General features: G+C 43.1%; 1 protein-coding gene across 1 annotated transcript in view; it reads left to right on the forward strand.

Annotated features, from left to right (window-relative positions):
• The window catches only part of micall2a (mical-like 2a), a 95,151-nt gene that overhangs the window by 9,713 nt on the left and 69,626 nt on the right, over nt 1-15,812 (forward strand). The window contains exon 2 of the mRNA XM_043711848.1: nt 13,836-13,884. Coding sequence (XP_043567783.1) covers nt 13,836-13,884 — 49 coding nt within the window. The remainder of the gene's footprint in view (nt 1-13,835; nt 13,885-15,812) is intronic.

Here is a 15,812-nt window from a genome sequence, read left to right on the forward strand (position 1 = left end):
ATGGGAAGGAGATGGGGGGTGCAGGAGAGGCATGGTGAGAGGATATAGGTATTCAGGAGAGGGAGGGTGGGAAGGAGGAGATGTGGGTGCAAGAGAAGGACAGTAGGAAAGAGGAAATGGGTGTCTAGGAGATGGATGGTGAAAGGGAGGAGATGGGGTTCAGGAAAGGGTTGATGGTTAGCACTGAAACAAACCAGTATTACCACCAGCTGATAGGTAGTGTGATAAACAGTTCATGAACTCGCAGGTATGGAATGCTAAGTGCGAATAAACAATGTTTCTGCTTGGAATCAGGAATGTCTGAGTTTCCCATAACGTTGGAATAAATTGTGCAGCTCATTGGTTCTATTCCTTCTGGAAGATGTCAATTCCTGTTATAAGCTGCATTTTATTCTATGACAAGCATCTGCAGCAATGACTATCAGGCTGGATTCATATAGATATGGAGATTATCTGAGTGGCCATTTAGTCCAATTCACCATAAAGAGTGGAATCATACTGACATATAGGCATTCTTATAAAAACCAACATTGTGGATGCTGGAAATCTGCTATAAAATGAGAGAATGCTTGGAGAAACTCAGCAGGTCTGGCAGTGTCTGTGGAGAGAAAACCAGACCTATCACATTTCTCCAGCATTTTCTCATTTTATTGCAGACTTTCTCCACTGGTTCAGCAGCTGAGAAACTGAAATAGCTTGGGCACTCTGGGTGCCAACTCTATTTGGTCATACTCCTGGAGTTTTTAATCACGTGCCCTCCCAGCTCCAATGTCACTCGCAGTGAGACAGCCTTTTCTCTTAACTGCAATAATTTTTAAGCCAATAAGAAAAAATGTTAAACGGTAAGTGAAGAAAAGAAATGCACATGATTATTTATTTCCCGCATAAGATTAATGTCCCCTCCAGGTTTAATGAAAACAGTATCCAGAAAATTAATCTTTGTTCATTGAATAATGCAGGGCATTTCCGAATGATTAGCAACCCCTGTTGAGAATCGGTACTCAGTGCAGGAGTTCTGGGCTTTAACTCCTCCTCGCAACCTCCCAGAACCTCCCACTCCTCTACAACTATCGTTTATAGATAGTTATGTCCCTTTGACATTGCTTTAGTTCTCAATGCCAGAGTGAGACTCCATCATGTCATTGCAGGCCAATCTCTGCAGGAGGCTGCCAGTTCCCAGGTACTCACAATCTGATAATTCTCCAAGTCTTAGACAGCAGAAGGAACAGGCAATGCCCATAGATGCACAGTGGCTCAATGGTTAGCACTGCTGCTTCACAGTGCTGGGGAATCTGGGTTCGATGCCAGTCTTGGGTGACTGTGTGGAGTTTGCACATTCTCTGTGTGGGTGTACTCTGGTTTCCTCCCACAGTCCAAAGATGTGCAGGTTAGGTGAATTGGCCAAGTTAAATTGTCCATAGTGTTCAGGGATGTGTAGGTTAGGGGTAAATGTAAGGTAATGGAATGGGTTTGAGTAGGACACTCTTTGGAGGGTCACATTGGGCTGAAGGGCCTGTTTCCACACTGTAGGGATTTTATAACCCTCTGAGATGGAAGTGTTGGGATAATTTCCATGAATAGGATCTTAATTTATTTTTGTAATAGGCCCCACCAGTCACTCGGAGACATTCCAGATGTTCTATCTTTGAGATAGTCCCTCCCAGATATGCATCAGTAAGACAACATCCAGAACTGCCCTGAATATGTGGCCGGGAGCTCGACACAGTGGCTTAGCAGTAAAATTTGCACTCCAGATTTGAAAAGGCTATTTGGCCAAAAAGGCATTCTCTCAATCCCAATTGTGTCCTCTGCTAAACTGTGTGACTTGGTGGAAGAGATTTATAGAGTCATAGAGATTTGATTTGATTTATTATTGACACATGTACCAAAGTACAGTGAAAAGTTTTGTTTTGCATGCAGAACAGCAGATCATAACATACAAAAACACAAAGATCATAGGGTGATTGAACAGAGTGAGGAATACAGAGGAACCTCGATTATCAGAATATCAATTATCCGAATATCAGATTATCCAAAGGAGATAACGAGGTCCCAATGGAAACATTACATCAAAGACATGTTTCCAACAGTGATCGTGTCTTTTGCTTACAGTGGTTAAACAGGCACCATCTCCAAATGACTGACCTCCCACCCTTTCTCCCCCCACACTTTCCCTGAAGTTCTACAGAGGAGTGTACCCTAAACCCTCCTTCCCCAGATAATCTCTCCAACATTGCCCTGTACAGGACAAAGGTGGAAACGGTCAAAGAGGTAGGGGGTGTGTGTGTGTGTGTGTGCGCGCTGTTTGGAGGCTCACCCCTCAAAAGGCAGCAGCAGCAGCCTTGTTGTTGGTGTCCAGTCTGGCTGCCCCAGAGAGGGGGCAGGGGTGGACGGGGGCAAGGGGGCACGGACAGACGGTGTTGGACGGGGGTGGGGCGGCAGTGTTGTGTGGAGGCCGGTCTTGGACTTGGCGGGGGGGGGGGGAGCACGCACTGGGGTTGGGGGGCAGGGGCTTACGCATGGTGTGCTGCTGCCTTGTTTCCTGAATGGGGAGCAGACTAACAAAAAACTGAGCTCCAGAGGAAAGGCATTTAATTGATTAACTGATTAATCGATTATCCGAACGAAATAGTACCCACCCATCCCATTCGGATAATCGACGTTCCTGTACAAAGTTAGAGCTGCAAAGAAGGTGTACAAAAAACAAGATTAACATTAGATTTGAAATTTGAAAGGTCCATTTCAGAAGTCTAATAACAGCAGGGAAGAAGCTGTTCTAGAACCTGATGGGACGTGTGTTTAAGCTTGTGTATCTTCTGCCTGATGGAAGAGGTTGGAAGAGATAATAACCAAGATGGGAGGAGTCTATGATGATATTGGCTGCCTTTCCGGGGCATCGAGAAATGTAGATGGAGTCAATGGATGGAAGGTTTGGCTTGCATGATGGTCTGGGCTGTGTTCACAGCTTTCTGGAGTTTGTTACGGTCCCGGGTAGAGCAGTCGCTGCACCAAGCGTGATGCATCTAGGTAGTGGGGACAAGGGAGCTCACTGGATAATTAAGTGCTTCTCCTCCTGTTCCTCCTTCAATCACCTCCATAACCCATTCATATTCCAGCACCATTTTTTAACTTTCAAAAATATACTTTCTTCATAAAATTATTTTGATACCTATACAATTGGTCATGCCATTTTTATGCACACATTGCATTTCTTTACATACAGAGATTGGAATTAATCATTCGTATATACAAGTCTGTACACTGACCATCCAGATATTTAGCTGAGGCATCAGTGGGGCTCGATTTCTGAGTGGGCCCCCTGTTCTTCTTAGGCAGGCAGACCTTACACAGTGGTCTGTCCCCACCGCGCCTTGGCGGCAGCTGCCCCAAGCTTCAGCGCGTCTCTCAGCATGTAGTCCTCGACCTTGGAATGTGCCAGTTTGCAACACTCAGTTGGGATCAACTCCTTCAGCTGGAAGATCAACAGGTTTCGGACAGACCAAAGAGCGTCTTTGACCGAGTTGATGATCCTCCAGGCACAGTTGATGTTCGTCTCGGTGTGCGTCCCGGGGAACAGACTGTAGAGCATAGAGTCCCACGTCATGGCGCTGCTTGGGACGAACCTCGACAAGCACCACTGCATTCCTCTCCAGACTTCCTTTGTGTAGGCACATTCCAGAAGGAGGTGTGTGACAGTCTCATCCCCTCCACAATCCGGCATCATTCTCTCATCTTGAAACATCATTGGTGAGTGGTTAATCCAGCCCCAAAATGTGTAGCTTGCTCTTTGACGTCTGTTCCCCCTTTCTCTAAGGGGTACTGGAAATCTAACCCTTAAAACGAATCCTTTGAAAATAAACTGCTCAATTAAAAATGTAAAAACAGATATTTTTGTTAGACAGGGTATTAAGGTTTGCGCAACCAAAGGTGACATGGATGGAGTTAAGACATAAATCAGATGTGGTCTAATTATACAGCGAATAAACTCGAGAGGCCGGCTGCCTCTTCCTGTTCCTGTGTTCCCACTTCAGCGGCAGGCTGTGAAAGCTAGTTCAATGCTGTTTTAGACTTACTTTCAAGTGTGACCATTAAAACTGCTCACTGTAAGCAGTAATATGATTCTTTGAGAAGACAGAAGCTCGTTAAAAGGAACATTTCATCCATTTAATTCGCCCCTAGTTTTGAAACTAACAGATGGAGATGGATTGCACTGAGCTAGCATTCATCCTGTGTACATCTGTGGGCAGTAATTAAAATTCCTCATTCCCCACATTCTCTGGACTTGCATAGTTCTGTCCTGTGGGGAATGTTCTTTTGTGAAATCAAAGAGACTTCTCAGTATTGATGTTTACAAGGAGTCCTATTATAGTTTAGTTAACCGCAACCTGAAAGATTTTCTGTAAAACACAGAAAGAAACAGCTTACATTTATTCACCCCATTCACCCCTCCTTGATATCCCAATGCTTCACAGTTAGTGAAGTACTTTGTTGAAGAGTAGACACTATTTACAGTGCAAGAAATGCAATAGTCAATTGATGCAGGGCAGAATCCCACAAACTCTAATGTTTTACTTTGGTAATTTAGGTTAAGAGACAAATATTGGATGTAAAACCTGAGAAAATGTCTCTGCTGTCCTTTGAAAGGCACTGTTGAATTACAAAGATCATCACAAATGTGTTTATTGCACACTTCCTGCATCATTCTTTTCAGTTTTGGGTTGCTATGGTTATTTTGCCCACAGCAACTCTGGCCGCAGTTGTCTGACCGTTGTGCCCTGTTGTGCAGTCACAATGCATCATTCACTAGGTTTTTGCTTTAATTCATTGTGTAGTGACCACTATTTCCACATGTGCTTTCTCCGAAATTCAGCTGGTGGGTGTAAATTCAGTAGAGCCACACCTAAATGTGTGCTCACGCATCCTTTTTCAAACAAGAGTCAGTTTAAACACTTTGGTACCTAATATTTGCATAGGTTCCTTACAGGATTGGCTAATGATTAATGGAAACATTAACTGATTCAGTCTAAAAATTTAAACAGTAGCACATTTTCCTTTTCCCATCTTGGGTATTTGCTTTTCAACCTCAAACATGCAAGGTACACAGTATGCTCTTAGATGTGGTGTGGACAAGAAATTGATCATCTCAGATGAGTGACTTCAGAAATGCCATGACTTGTTTGGCCAAACAGAGCTACCATGTGAAATACAGGAAGATCCCACAACAAATTGAGATGAGTTACTCTGTAGTTAAGGGAGAAAAGTTGTTCATGAGACCGATTTTTGACCAGCACGTTGAATGGCTGGATGTGTTCCTCAGATCACTGAACGTTGACTGAGGAATTGCCAACTCTGTTCAGAGTATTCCTAGAGATTTTATCAAAAAGACATTCTGTTTCTAACTTTCCTGTCCTTTGACTATCTTGCCATTGGTCACTCACCATAACCATGATCATGGCCAACTCCCATCTCCCAGTAAATAGAAAGCAACCAGGTATAGTGTTAGCCCATTGGATGATTGTTAATTGTCAGTATAAATTCCTATTCAGTCCCTCCTTCCTGTTGTAAAAGGCAAGAGTTCTGAAGGGGTTAATGTTCATATTACATTGGTTTCACCCATTATGCTAAGATTATACACAGTCTGGGCAGAGATACAGAGTTCAACTCTTGCTTTTAGAGAACAATGCATGTGCTCCAGCTCTTTAAGGATTCAGGAATTATGCCTTACTAAATGTAATTGTACTTATTGATATTAACGGACCGTATTATTATAGAACAGCTCTTGCTGTGTATCTACTCTACAGCGGTGTTTCCTCTGCTACTATTTACTAGGTAGCTCAAGACAAAAGAGGATTGATGTCAGTGAACTAACTCAAACAACCCTTGTTATCCAGTACCACATACTGGCAGAGGTAACAAATATCAAATACCACAAGGGCACCAGGGGTAGTCATCTTGGAAAATGCTACATGGTTGCAAGGGTGAAGATCTACACTATGAGGAGAAAAAATCCAGAAGGCCCAGAAGAAAAAAAAAACAAAAAGAAAAAAAGTGAGCTTACTCTTTTAAAAGTAAAACTGGATGGCACAACGACCAGAAAGGGAAGGCAAAGGAGTGTAAAGGAGATTTCTCATCTCTCCTAATGAGCATCACCACCATTGGCTTTGAACTGTATGAATGAAAGGTGCAGGAAAGAAACTTTGAATCAGCCTACCGAATAGTGAAGGCCTCAAGAGATGAAACTTTGAGCTGAAAATGATCCAGTTTAAAGAAATCTAGTGAAAATGTTTGCAGAAAAAGGAAAGTCAGGAAAAATTAAAAGAATTAGTACTCAGGAATTAAGCTGCAGTTTTGGTAAGGTGATTTATGGACACTTTGGCCACTGACCTTTACTTTAAAAATTGTGTGGAAGAAAGTATTTAGTGTTTTAGATCTGAAGAAATGAGGTTACTTGTCTTGGCTTCCTCTGATGGTCCCCAGCATTACAGATATCAGTCTTTAGCCAATTTGTTTCACTCCATGTGATATCAAGCAACAGTTCAAGACATTGGATACTGCAAACGCTTTGGACCCTGACAACATTCCAGCAGTAGTACTGAAGACTTATGCTCCAGAACTTGCTGCTCCCCTTGCTGATGTCCAATACAGTTATCACACTGGCATCTACCCAACAATGTGGAAAATTGCCCGGGCATGTCCGGTATATAAAAAGCAGGACAAATTCAACCCGACCAATCAGTCTACTCTCGATCATCATAAAAGTGATGGAGGAGGTCATCAACAGTGCTATCAAGCAGCACCTGCTCAGTGATGCCCAGTTTGGGCTCTGACAGTGCCCTTCAGCTCCTGACTTCCTTACAGCCTTGGTTCAAACATAGACACAGAGCTAAATTCTAAAGGTGAAGTGAGGGTGACAGCCCTTGACATCAAGGTTGCATTTGACTGAATAGGGCGTCAAGGAGCCCGAGCAAAACTGGAATCAATGGGTATCCGGGTGCAAACTCTCTGCTTGTTGGAGTCACACCTGGCACCTGAGAAGATGGTTGTGGTTGTTGGAGACCAGCCATCTCACCTCCAGGATATCTCTGCAAGAGTTCACCACGGTAGTGTCCTAGGCCCTCCCATCTTCGGCTGCTTCATCAATGACCTTCCCTCCATCATAAGGTCGGGAGTGGGTACATTCGCTGATGACTGCACAATGTTCAGCACCCTTCGCAACTCCACAGATACTGAAGCAGTCTGTGTCCAATTGCAACAAGATCAGGACAGTATCCAAGCTTGGGCTGACAAGTGGCAAGTAACATTCACGCCACACAAGTGCCAGGCAATGACCATCATCAAAAAGAGACAATCAAACCATCTCCTCTTGAGGTGGTTATCACCACTGAATCCCCGCTTTCAAAATTCTGGGGATTACCATTGACCAAAAACTCAACTGGACCACATAAACACAATGGCTACAACAGCAAGTCAGAGGCTAGGAATACTGCGATGAGTAACTCACCTCCTGACATCCAAAGTCTATCCACCATCTATAAGGCACAAGTCAGGAATGTGATGAAATACTCTCCACTCACCTGGATGGGGGCAGCTCCAACAACGCTCAAGAAGTTTGACACCATCCAGGACAAAGCAACCCGCTTGACTGGCACCACTTCCACAAACATCCACTTCCACAAACATCCACTCCCTACACCTGATGCTCAGTAGCATCTATCTACAAAATGCACTGCAGAAATTCACCAAAGGTCCTTAGACAGCATATTCCAAACCCATGACCACTTCCATCTAGAAGGACAAGGGGCAGCAGATACATGGGAACACCAACACCTTTAAATTCATGTCCAAGCCACTCACCATCCTGACCTGGAAATATATTGCCGTTCCTTCGCTGTCGCTGGGTCAAAATCCTGGAATTCCTTTCGAACTGGCATTGGGTTCAATCCTCAGCAGGTGGACAGCAACGGTTCAAGAAGGCAGCTCACTACCACCTTCTCAAGGGGGCAACTAGAGACAGGCAATATAAGTTGGCCAGCCAGCAATACTTACATCCCACAAAGAATGAAAATGTGGTAGAATGACTTTCAAGTACCCAGGCTTACTGCAGGTTACACTGTAAAATAAGAAGCTTGCAGAGAGGTGAAAATATTGAAGTTGTTTGCAGACAAAATTTAGCTAAAATGCACGATTAGACGTTAACCTCCTTAAGACGTCAAAAGGAGTCTCACTAGCTCCAAGAGAATAATTGATCGAGAAACAAACAGTTGACAAAACACTTCCAGACACATACTGTGTTTGATTAGTTCATCAAGAGGAAATCAGTGGAAGATCTAACTATAATAAAAGCAAAGTATTGAGGTTCCTGGCATTCCACGTTGCTGGAAAGCTGAAAACAAAACCAGGAATCTCAGGAGGTCTGGCAGCATCTGTGAAGTGAAATCAGAGTTAACATTTCAGGTCCAGTGACCCTTCCTCAGAACTGATGGTAGCTAGGAAGATGTCGGTTTATCGGCAGAAGATAGGGTGGGGGAAGGGTGTAAGGAGTAAATGATAGATGGGGATAAAGCCCAAAGAGAGAGAAGAACAGTTAGACAGACAAAGGAGTGGCTGGGAGGGTGAATAGCTCTTCATAGAGACTGTTAGTGGCTAACAATGGATTGTGTGTCATAGAGTCATAGAGATGTACCGCATGGAAACAGACCCTTCAGTTCAACCCGTCCGTGCTGAACAGATATCCTAACCTAATCCAGTTCCATATGCCAGTACTTGGCCCATATCCCTCTAAACCCTTCCTACTCATATACCCATCCACATACCTTTTAAATGCTGTAATTGTACACCTCCACCACTTTCTCTGGCAGCTAATCCCATACATGCTCCACCCTCTGTGTGAAAAAATTGCCCCTTAAGTCACTTTTATATTTTTCCCCTCTCACTCTAAATCTATGCCCCCTAGTTCTGGAATCCCCCACCCCAGGGGAAAAGATCTTGTCTATTTAGGAGGCATGGGATTGAGGGAAATTTGGCCAGTTGGATAGAAAACTGGCTAACCGGTCGAAGTCAGAGAGTGGTGGTAGATGGTAAATATTCAGCCTGGAGCCCAGTTACAAGTGGAGTTCCGCAGGGATCAGTTCTGGGTCCTCTGCTGTTTGTAATTTTTATTAATGACTTGGATGAGGGAGTTGAAGGGTGGGTCAGTAAATTTGCAGATGATACGAAGATAGGTGGAGTTGTGGACAGTGAGGAGGGCTGTTATCGGCTGCAGAGGGACTTAGATATGATGCAGAGCTGGGCTGAGGAGTGGCAGATGGAGTTCAACCCTGCCAAGTGTGAGGTTGTCCATTTTGGAAGTGCAGAGAAGATTTACCAGGATGTTGCCTGGAATGGAGAATAGGTCGTACGAGGATAGGTTGAGAGTGCTAGGCCTTTTCTCATTGGAACGGCGAAGGATGAGGGGTGACTTGATAGAGGTTTATAAGATGATCAGAGGAATAGATAGAGTAAACAGTCAGAAACTTTTTCCCCGGATACAACAGAGTGTTACAAGGGGACATAAATTTAAGGTGAAGGGTGGAAGGTATAGGGGCGATGTTAGGGGTGGGTTCTTTACCCAGAGAGTGGTGGGGGCATGGAATGCGCTACCTGTGGGAGTGGTAGAGTCAGAATCTTTGGTGACCTTTAAGCGGCAATTGGATAGGTACATGGATGGTTGCTTAAGGTAGGACAAATGTTCGGCACAACATCGTGGGCCGAAGGGCCTGTTCTGTGCTGTATTGTTCTATGTTCTATGTTCTATTTATCCTATCCATGCACCTCATGATTTTATAAACCTCTATAAGGTCACCCCTCAGCCTCCGACGCTCCATGTAAAACAGCCCCAGCCTATTCAGCCTTTCCCTATAGCTCAAATCCTCCAACCCTGGCAACATCCTTGTAAATCTTTTCTGAATCCTTTCAAGTTTCACAAAATCCTTCCGATAGGCAGACTATGTGATTACAAGGCCTGGTGTGTGGGATAGGGCACTAGGACATGCGAGTGTTCAGGCCCTAAAATTATTGAACTCGATGTTGAGTCTGGATGGCTGGAGGGTCCCCAAGTAAAAAGTGAGGTGCTGTTCTTCCAGCTAGTGCTGAGCTTCGCTGGAGCACTTCAGCAAGCCTGAGACAGAGATTTTGACCAGGGAACAGGGTAGTGTGTTAAAGTGGCAGGCAACTGGAAGCTCAGGGTCATTTTTGCGGGCAGAACATAGGCATATGAGTCCAGTCTGACTCATCATCAGAACTGAAAAGCTGGAAAATTATGGTTTTTGTACTAGTGACAGAGGAGGAGGGAAGCAAGATTGAAACACATTATGAGCATGCCCACAGCAAAAGACATAGGAGTGTGTATGGTGGTAAAGGAGTGATAGAGATGTAAAATAAGTGTAACAGTAGTTGTGAAAAGGAGAAAATGGGCCTTCTCTGCTAAAGTGTTTCTTACAGCGGAAGCCTGAAGATTAGTTTTTAATTCTTGGAAATGTCAAAGCAATTCTAGAAAGTTCACAATCCAAGTTGACATCTCTTGACATCAATGCAATCCCTCAGGACTGCACTGTCCTCTCAGTCCAGAATATAACCTTACGCCTTGAAGTGGGGTTTGCTCTCTGAAAGGTCCAGCCAAGTTAGTGCAAACTTCTGGCTTCTCACTAGGTATTGACCACTAGCAACTGAGGTGACTAGTGGAAATCTAGGTACTTCCTGATCCTGATCACGAGTCAGTGCCTATCTTTTGGAAGGTCCATTGCATGAGAAGATAATCAGGCTTGGGTTCTGGAATAACCCTGCTGTCTGGCCCCTTCTAAATTGTAAATTGCAGGTAAGTAAATAAAGCTTACTGCTCCCTTAGCAAAATAATTATAGAATATCCGTAAGCTGGAACAACACATGGTGAAATGTTCTTGTAAGTAGACCCTTTGTGTGCCTCTTGTTAAACTGAGAGGGGAAATGGTGAACCATGATTATGTGCAGCTATAATTGTCAATCATGATGCAATCTTTGGCTGTATTGTAGCTAAAAACAATGAACTTACTTAAATGGACACCTGCGATATGTCATGGATGGAGGTGATGTTTCCTGCTATTGAATGCCTTCACTGGCCAGTTCCTGCTGTGGTCTTTGTTCTACTGCTTTGGGAGTCACTCATTGATAATTTTGTTGCTCTGTTGTGCTAAATATGGATGTGCATGTGAATGTGGATACAGTTTGTGGTCTTTATCTGATGCGGCAATCCTTTCTGCATTTTAAGGCAGCCAGCTGATCTTTGACCAATGCCGTGTCCCGTGCTGTTGCTTGGCAGTAGGAAAAATGACATGAGCCTGGCATGGATCAATGAGTCTTCATCTTCAACCTTTCCCTGGCTCCCTTCCATCTCCCGGATTTCAGTAAAGTGTAATGATAGCTGTGAAATTTCTAATAATAGGGTCCCAGTAAAACAATACTCAATTACTATTAATTCACTTAGTCATTCTGACCTTTCTTATATGGTTGTGGATGGAGGCAATGTCATCAAGAGAAATGTATTAATGGTGATGGGGGACATCTTTGGGTGGTGAAGTAAGGATCTCCCAGCATTTGCCAAAGTGTGTTTATTCTTACGGATCTTCTACTTGTATAGAATCAGTCAGAACCTCAAAATGTCCCAAAGTACCTTCTGCAATGTCATCACTCACCCTTTGAGCTGCAGTTGACTCCAGTATTCAACTTGGAATGTTGTCCTTTAGTGGGCGTGCCCTCCCTGTTTGGTTCACGTGTCCCTTGCTCCACAGAGTAATTCTGATATCTGTGGGAAGCAGGAGAAACAGTGGCACAGAGGACTTGGGATAACCAACACTCTGTGAAGGTCAACTGTATGTTGAATGTAGTGGAGCTGGAAAATGCCTGGTGGTGATGCATTTTTGTTATGCTCTGCTTCACACTTTAATAGGATAATCTGTTTTACTTCAGTATTGACTTATGTGTGTCATGGTTCTAATTGTATAATGTGGGTTAATTCAAAAAATTATCTGCTCAGACACCCAAGAGCGATTGATATATTACTTATTGAGGCTGGGTATTAACTTTTAATTCTAAAGCTGCATTGCTTCTCCTGTTCTGTTTAACTATCATTCCTCTGACCACTCTCTCAGATTGGATCCCAGTCCAGCAATGGCACAAATTTAGAATTCTTAACTATGCATTCAAATCCCTTCAAGGCCTGCCCCTCGTGACCTCTCTTATCTTCTGAAACTGTACAAACCTTTAAGATTTTCGCATTCCTCATTCCTGGTTCTCTTGCGTGGTCCTGGTTTTTGTTATTCTGTTATAGAAGACCCTGCCTTCAGCCATAAAGGCCCTAACCCCTGAAATTCCTTCCCTAAACTTTTCCACCTTTTCCTTTGTAAGACTTACCTTTTTGATCGAGAACTTGCCTCTTGTTCTATTCTCATTTTATTTTTAAAATTCATTTTTATATTTGCAATTAGAATTTGGATATTTCTGGCAAGGTTCCGGCCTTAATTGCCCTTGAGATGGTGTGGTGAGTTGCTGCTTTGAACCACTGCACTCAATGTGGAGTAGAGCCAGCCACAGTGCTGTCAGAGAGGAAGCTCAGGAGTGACAATGAAGGAATAGCAGTGTAGTTCCAAATCCGAATGGTGAGTGACAGAAAGGGGAGCTTGCAGCTGCTGGTGTTTCCATGCATCTTGTCCTTCTCAGCGGTAGATGCCATGGTTTTGCAAGTGCTGTTGAAGGAGCCTTAGTGAGTTGCTGCAGTGAATCTTGTAGATGCTACACAGTTCCCATTCTTCTGGTGGAGCAGCCAGTGAACATTTAACGTGGTGGATGGGTTCTGTCATCTTCATGACTTAACAGATTGCTGGAGACTGACTACAGGCTTTACAATTGTTTTATTCAAGTGGCAAAGGGAGAGATTTGCCTTAGATAAAAGGTGAAATTCTTAACCATTTCAGAAAAGTTGAGCACCTTTATACTATAATCATCTCATTATCCAAATTCTAATCTTCCTTCATACAAAAAAAGAACAGAAGTGTCCATTCCAGTTTTTGGGTAGATGTAATATCTCCTTCACCCAGTCAGAGAGTAATCAATCTTTATCCTGGATGCTGCTGTCTTTCCCTTCCTTATCAATGTTACTTCTCTCTGTTTCTCTCTCATTCTGTCTATCCCTCCCTCTCTCTCTGTCTGTCTGTCTCTGTCAGTTTTTTCCTCTGCTTTTCTCTGTTTCTTTCTCTTTGCCTTCTTCTCTCTCAGGCCTGCTTAGAATGCTTTTATTAACATTACCTTCTATTTGCACATGTGCCTACAGAATTCCTGCTAACTCGAGCCTGTCGAAGGTATTGCATCATGTTGTCTTTCATGCTTTCCACAGCTTGGACATTAACAATTCCTTTTTATGTATTTAAGCTGGTTCTACTTGCCCATTTTTGCTGGCACCTAAGTGTGTGAACACACAGAATAGTTAAACATGGGGCATGATTGATTACTTGTATTAAAACTCTTCATGCCACAAACTCCCTGAAATCGACACTTGGGGCTGAATTTCCCTGAAATGTGGCTATTTTTTATTACTGTTATTAACTTGTTACTCCAGGTTTTGTTCAATTAATTAAGTTTTAAATTCCTCAACTGCCATTTTGGGATTTTGAGTTTGTGTCTCCAGGTTTTTAGTCCAATAACATAACTGCTTTTGTACTTGTAGCAATTTAAATTTGACTACTGTAAAGTGACTTGGCGATATTTTAACTTGTGCCGATGGCTATATGTAAACATAACTGTTTGTTCTTTTTCTGTTTAAATTGCAGAGATTTTGATTCTCTTAAGAAAGAAAATGTCTATGAGAATAATAAATTGGTAAGTAGAACTCTGACAAACATAAAAACCCTTCTTGTTAAATTCCCTTTCATGGTTTGTTTTATGTTGGATGCTGGGTGGGTAAATTTATGGCAATGAAACATTTACAGAATGACTTTACACATTTCCAATGCAATGCTAATCCAACCCTTTGCTGGTTCTGTTGAATGTAGAAAATCTGTGATAGTATTAGCAGGAGAGCAGTGAGTTCTCCTGATACCCCTGGCCACCATTCTGCCCTCAAACACCAAAGATAGATATACTGGGCATTTAGATCACTGCTGCTTGCGGGATCCCGGACATAGCAAATTATCCTCATTTATAATCCCGTGATCTCATGGGAGAGCCTTGAAAATTTGCAACTTTTCTGCTGCCGACATTTGCAGAGCTGTTAACGCACTCACTGTCTACTGATTCCTTGGTTTGGTTACAGACAGAAGCTGCTGTTTGTTACCTGTGATTCTTGCCTTTGAGAGAACTTGCCTTTAGAATTAGAATTAGGTTTTATTTTCACTTGTACTCAATTACAGGAAGACATGAGTACAGCGAAAAGTGTAATCAGTCGCTATTTCTGGCACCATCTTGGGTACAAAGGTGTCTGGATACAAAAATCTTTGGCATAAATCAGAAAAATAGAGAGATAAAGTTAAAAGTTAGGCATTACAGCCCTGTGAAAGCAGAGAAAGAGCAAAAACAAAAGCAGGCAGAACAGATGGGTGTATTCTAAAGTGTGTGTACAATGTTGTGACTCTGCCTTCAAGTTTGCAAGCCGTACAGAAAGAAGCCAGCTGTAATGCCAGCTTCATAATGTACAAAATGTGTCTCACTTTCTTAAATAAACTAACCCAAACTAATCAACAATGAGTGATTAATTATTTGAATATTATTAACTTCACACTGCTAGGCAGTTTTTCAGAGAGGTAACAATCTTGTGGGACACCATGTTACTGCCTTCATCAAAGAGTCATAGAGTCCAACAGCATGGAAACAGTCAAGATTAGAGTGGTGTTGGAAAAGCACAGCAGGTCAGGCAGCATCCGAGGAGCAGGAAAATCAATGTTTCGGGCAAAAGCCTTTAATCAGGAATCTGATGCATTAGTCCTGATGAACTAGTCCTACTTGCCTGCGGTTGGCCCATATCCATCTAAATCTTTCCCATCCATGTACCTATCCTAATGTCTTTTAAATGTTGTAATTGTACCCATTATGTTTTGAATGACTCAAATATAGATGTTATAACAGCGACTGCACTGATGTTAAATGTATTTCTAACATGTTAATTCATTAAGGTGGAACATGTAAGTTAGATTTTAGGAGATAGTATTTTCAATCAATAGGCATGGTGATGGATCCTTGAAGATATGCAGGGGGAATAGATAGAATTTTTAACAAAGATTTAGTTTGTAAAATATTGCATTTCCAAAAGCAGTAATTTTCTTTTGTGAAGAACTTTGAGCTGTTTGTGATTAAATAAGCCATGAATGAGGTTTATAAATTGAGGCCTGGATTTCACAAGGCAGGGACATGGATTTCTTGATTCCCCTCTCTCAATCACCTCATCACCATAACCTCATCACCTCAGGGGATCTCCCATCCACCGCCTCCAACCTCATAGTCCCACAACCCCGCACCGCCCGTTTCTACCTCCTGCCCAAAATCCACAAACCTGACAGCCCCGGCCGACCCATTGTCTCAGCCTGCTCCTGCCCCACCGAACTCATCTCCGCATACCTTGACACCGTCCTGTCCCCCTTAGTCCAAGAACTCCCCACCTACATTCGGGACACCACCCACGCCCTCCACCTCCTCCATGAATTTCGCTTCCCCGGCCCCCAACGCCTTATCTTCACATTGGACATCCAGTCCCTATACATCTCCATTCCCCATCACAAAGGCCTCAAAGCCCTCCGCTTCTTCCTTTCCCGCCG

The sequence above is a fragment of the Chiloscyllium plagiosum genome, chromosome 21 (genome assembly GCF_004010195.1).
Source record: "Chiloscyllium plagiosum isolate BGI_BamShark_2017 chromosome 21, ASM401019v2, whole genome shotgun sequence".
NCBI classification, from domain to species: Eukaryota; Metazoa; Chordata; class Chondrichthyes; order Orectolobiformes; family Hemiscylliidae; genus Chiloscyllium; species Chiloscyllium plagiosum.